This window comes from Nematolebias whitei, chromosome 3, assembly GCF_014905685.2.
Source record: "Nematolebias whitei isolate Nwh7 chromosome 3, NemWhi1, whole genome shotgun sequence".
NCBI lineage: Eukaryota > Metazoa > Chordata > Actinopteri > Cyprinodontiformes > Rivulidae > Nematolebias > Nematolebias whitei.
Window position 1 is genome coordinate 6,108,922 of NC_056500.1, and position 4,475 is coordinate 6,113,396.

Genomic DNA, 4,475 nt, shown 5'->3' on the forward strand with positions numbered 1-4,475 from the left:
TATCCCTAAACCTACCCATTACCAGTACATAACTATCCCTAAACCTAACCCATCCTCAGTTCACACCTGGGTCCTAACCCTAACCTCTAACCCACCAACGACACTTCTTGTTATGGGGCGAGGGCTTTGGGCCCCACAAGGAGCAGCTGGTCCTCACAATGTAGTACGTGTTGTCAAATCACAAAAATGGTAGAAAGCATAAAATACAATTATTTAAAACCATTCTATATAAAATATACTCTGTAAAAACTGAATTCTCCATACTTTTTTAAACTTTATTTCAAATGTTTTTCATTTCAACAAATTCAACACTTGCTCTTCTCAAGGGCGGACGTGTCCTCCTCTCCCTCGCCTCTTTGCTTTTGCTCTGTCCTGTTTGTGAAACTGCTTTAGAGCCTCTCTTCTACAAATCTTACGAATCATAACTATGGACTTGGATTTGGTCAGTTGGTCCCTCAGCACAACTGATAACATTTCTTTGAAGAGAAGACAGGCTTTAGGCAAACTGATTTGCCCTGTTGGCACGCACACAGCTGGATATCTGGATATCGACTTTGAAGACGATGATGTGTCTACGTCAGCTGTCATCTGTGGATTTTAAGAACACATTATAATTGGATTGATGATAACTGGTTCCTGCTTTTAGGATTCGGCTGGTTCCTGGTCTATCAACAAACAAGGAAGTCAGAATGGATCAGATCTCGGGGATTATTCTCAGCCACGTTCCATTGGTATGGTCATTTAATTTGGACGTTTTGGAACCGAGTGGACCGACACAGACTCAAGGTAGATGTCATTAAAGTTCTGCCTGTCCCCAAATCAATCGTGTTTTTCTGAATTCGGCTCCATGACTGGCCTTGACAGGCCGACTTATCTCAACCCGCCTGGAGGCTTTCTAAACATGATGCTCAGACCCTCCCTCCCCTCCTACTGCGGAATTTCCATGGACTTTTCAGAGGAGCCCAGCTGAATAAACATTCTGTCATCATTTCAGGTCTCTGGATTCGTCTTTGGTCGTCCTCGACACCCCCCCCCCGAGTGTTCACGGATCTCTTCAGAGAGAACTTTATGAACTAAGTGATTTTATCTGAACTGTGTGCAGTGCCTCTGCGTGTTGTCTCTGGCTGCTCACCGACCTTGTGTCCCACCCCGCGTAATGTCGGCGTCATTATGTGCCAATGTGCAAGATTTTTTTTCATTATCACACTTTGACCTTCAAATAGAGGTCAAAAGCGCACTAGGATTTTTTTTTTTGTCTCCAAAACCTATGTGTCATTTTTCTCCACTTTTTATTGTCTGTCCAAACAGGTCTCACTTGTAAATGAGTCTTCGAGGCTCAATGTGACTTGTCTGTTTAAATAAATTTTTGTCAGAGTCAGAGTTTCTTTATTGTCATTCGCACCTCATGTGGTACATGTGGTGGAGCGAAATTATGTACACGGGGTCCCAGTTACATCCAACAATAAAATGTATAAGAAAAACAGTAATAACATCTAAGATATGAACTAAGAAAAACATCAACTAAATATACACTAAGCACTCATAAAATAAAACATTGAACATCAGCACAAACATGAACATGAACGTCAAACATTCATTTTTGTAGTTTTTCTATAGTCCCTTACTGTTCAAGCTGCAGGATTGTGCATTAAATTCCAGCAAAAAGTGTGAAACCATTAAAAAAAAAATCTATTGAGTGTAAAGTACAAAGTACTTTTTAGATTAGAACAAGTAATAATTTGACAAACCTTTCCTCAGTGAACACGAGTAACTTTTCAGTTCAACCTGAGTGTCAACAAGAGCAGATACTTCACACTCGCCATACACCTGAAACATCCAAACATGTGGTAAGAACAGACAACCAAATAATCAAACATATTTACATTTAGGTTTCCATACTCATGAAATAATTTAATATTTAGTTTTTATCTTTATTTTTCCTTACACTATTTTAGATGCAAATACAGGATTTTTGTGTGTGATTTTGTATTTTTTTACAGAATCACACACGTATAGTGTACATATGTATATAAACATTTGTAAATATCTGTACATGCATGTATAAATGTATGTGAACAGTATAGGAGCATTCACTGACACTTGCACATTCCTTGTATCTGCATCTGAATTGCATCTTGCACTCTAAACACAGCAAAGTCTAACAAAAAAATCATGTAAATTATGTATTCCTACACTGATGTGGAGAAATGAAAGGAAATATTATTCAGTTTTGCATGGTGCACCGTACAATTTGGAATGACAAAGTTTATAAAGTTAAAAGTTAAGCTCCATAAAGTACAGTTTGACAATAAAACTATGCTTCAGTCATTTATGCTTTGAATCCAGTTTAAAATCACAAATAAATCATGAAAGCTTTAAATGTGTAAACCCAAAAAATTCTGATTGTAGTGCAGAACAATTGGAACAGCTTTGTACTTACAGGAACCTCTGAGACTCCACTGATCTCACATTGTTTCCAGGGCTTCCTGCTGGTGATGTGACATTTGGTCTCCAAAACATCAAAAGTCAGATTATAGAGTGACCCTCTCTCCTGGAGAAAATGTAGATACACACAAGATGGGCTTTAAATTATATTTTTATTAATTATCTTTCTGTTTATTTTTCCTCCAAAACAAAACAGCTGGTCCATCGTTGTGTTTTTTCTGCTAACACTTGTGGAGCAGCACAGACCCCTGACCTGAAGGTTGTTCTACAAACATTTGGTCAATGTTTATTTATTGGACAGATTATTTATTAACCTTTATTTAACCAGGCAAATCCCACTGAGATCACAGATCTCTTTCGCAAGGGCGGCCTGGGCCTGAAGGCAGACTGACATGCATGTTTCTAGCACGCAAGTGCAAGAAGAACATGTAAGCTCCACACAGAAAGATCACGGGTCCAAACGAGGGATGAACCCAGGATCTTCTGACTGTGAGGCAACAGTGCAAACCACTGAGCCGTCGTGCTGCCAAAAGATTCACAGCACAACAGTACGTACAATCAAATCAACTGTACCATTTTTCCCTTTATTACATCTAAACAGGAGTTAAATTTAATTTGAGATTTTCTTAATACAATCTTCCTTGCTAGGATTTGTGTATTTGGATTTCAATTCAATTCAGTTTATTTATATAGCTCCAAATCACAACAAAGTTGTCTCAGGGCACTTTACAGGAACATTCACACACATAAAAGCCACTTAGTAAAGTTCTCCATCCCGTTTACCTGACACCTCATAAGACGCGCCCCGAAACTTTTAATCATGTCTAAAAAAGGTTGAATGAAAGAATGAATCAATCATAGGGCTTCTCACAGTGGGTCTATCCCACTGTATAATTAATGTAATTATAACCTCCCTCAAAGTCTCAGAAGATAATACAGTGGCTTTTTGTTAAAGACAGTGACACCATGACATAAACACCATTTCTTTTAGCAAAATGCAAGTTAGATTATGACACCATGCTGATAAAACAATGTGTTTCTTTGACTTAGAACTTCATCTGGGGGTCAGCTTCCTTTATTTTCATGGCGGTCAGTCTCTGCTGATGAGCCAAAGAGAAGTTCTTTGATGAAAATATATTTTAAAGGGACACAAAGTCTGAACTAATTATCATGAAGCGAACATGTCAGGGTGGTCCAGTTGTGTAGTTTTAACACAAACAGAGAAGAAACTTCATGTGTCAAAACAGAAATGGAGAGGTCGGAGACGCAGTGTCTCTGAGGACATTTGTCTTTGTTAAGGCCCTTGGAAGGATGGACGGTAGAATATATACTTGTATATATGTGTGTGTGTAGGGATTGGTCTGTTTCATGCGTTTAGCCCCATATCGTGTTGTGTTTTTTGTCTGATGTCCTTCTTCTCTGTTTCTGTTTTCTACAGGGTTTGTGTTTTCCTAGTATATGCTTCCATTTAGAGTTGTGTGTCTGTTCATGCACTCCCTGGTTTCCTGGTTGGTCATTTTCCCTGATGTGGTTCAGCTGTGTGTCCTCACAGGTGTTTTGTCTCGTTTGTCACTGTATATAAGTCTGTGTCTTTGTGTTAGTCCTTCGTATTGGCATTGCTTCCTGTCATCCTGGTCCTCTGCGTTTCCTACAGATTATGTAAGTTTGCTGCCCCGTCAGCAGTTGTTTTGTTGTTATTAATACATTATTTTATTCATCTTCTGAGTTGTGGATTGTCTGCCTGCACCCCTGGGTTTACCTCCACCAACCACCATTACGACAGCGTGTGTGTGCGTGTGTGTCCTTGTTTATGCTACTTTGTGAGGCCCATTTTTCCAACTTATACTGCATTGTGAGGACCAACTGCTCCTTATGGGGCCCAAAGCCCGGGCCCCATAAGAAGAAGTCCCGTTGGTGGGTTAGGGGCTAGGTTTAGGACTAAGGTGTGAATTGAGGATGTGTTAGGTTTAGGGTTAGGTATGTACTGGTAATGGTTAGGTTATGGATAAAGGTCATGGTTAGGCTATAGA

General features: G+C 39.4%; 1 protein-coding gene across 1 annotated transcript in view; it reads right to left on the reverse strand.

Annotated features, from left to right (window-relative positions):
* si:ch211-284e20.8 (uncharacterized protein LOC563738 homolog) overlaps positions 1-4,475 on the reverse strand; it is a 10,950-nt gene that overhangs the window by 5,055 nt on the left and 1,420 nt on the right. Inside the window, exons 3-4 of the mRNA XM_037674471.1 lie at positions 2,441-2,551; positions 1,749-1,827 (exon numbers count right to left, since the gene is read on the reverse strand). Of these exons, the coding sequence (XP_037530399.1) occupies positions 1,749-1,827; positions 2,441-2,551 (190 nt within the window). The remainder of the gene's footprint in view (positions 1-1,748; positions 1,828-2,440; positions 2,552-4,475) is intronic.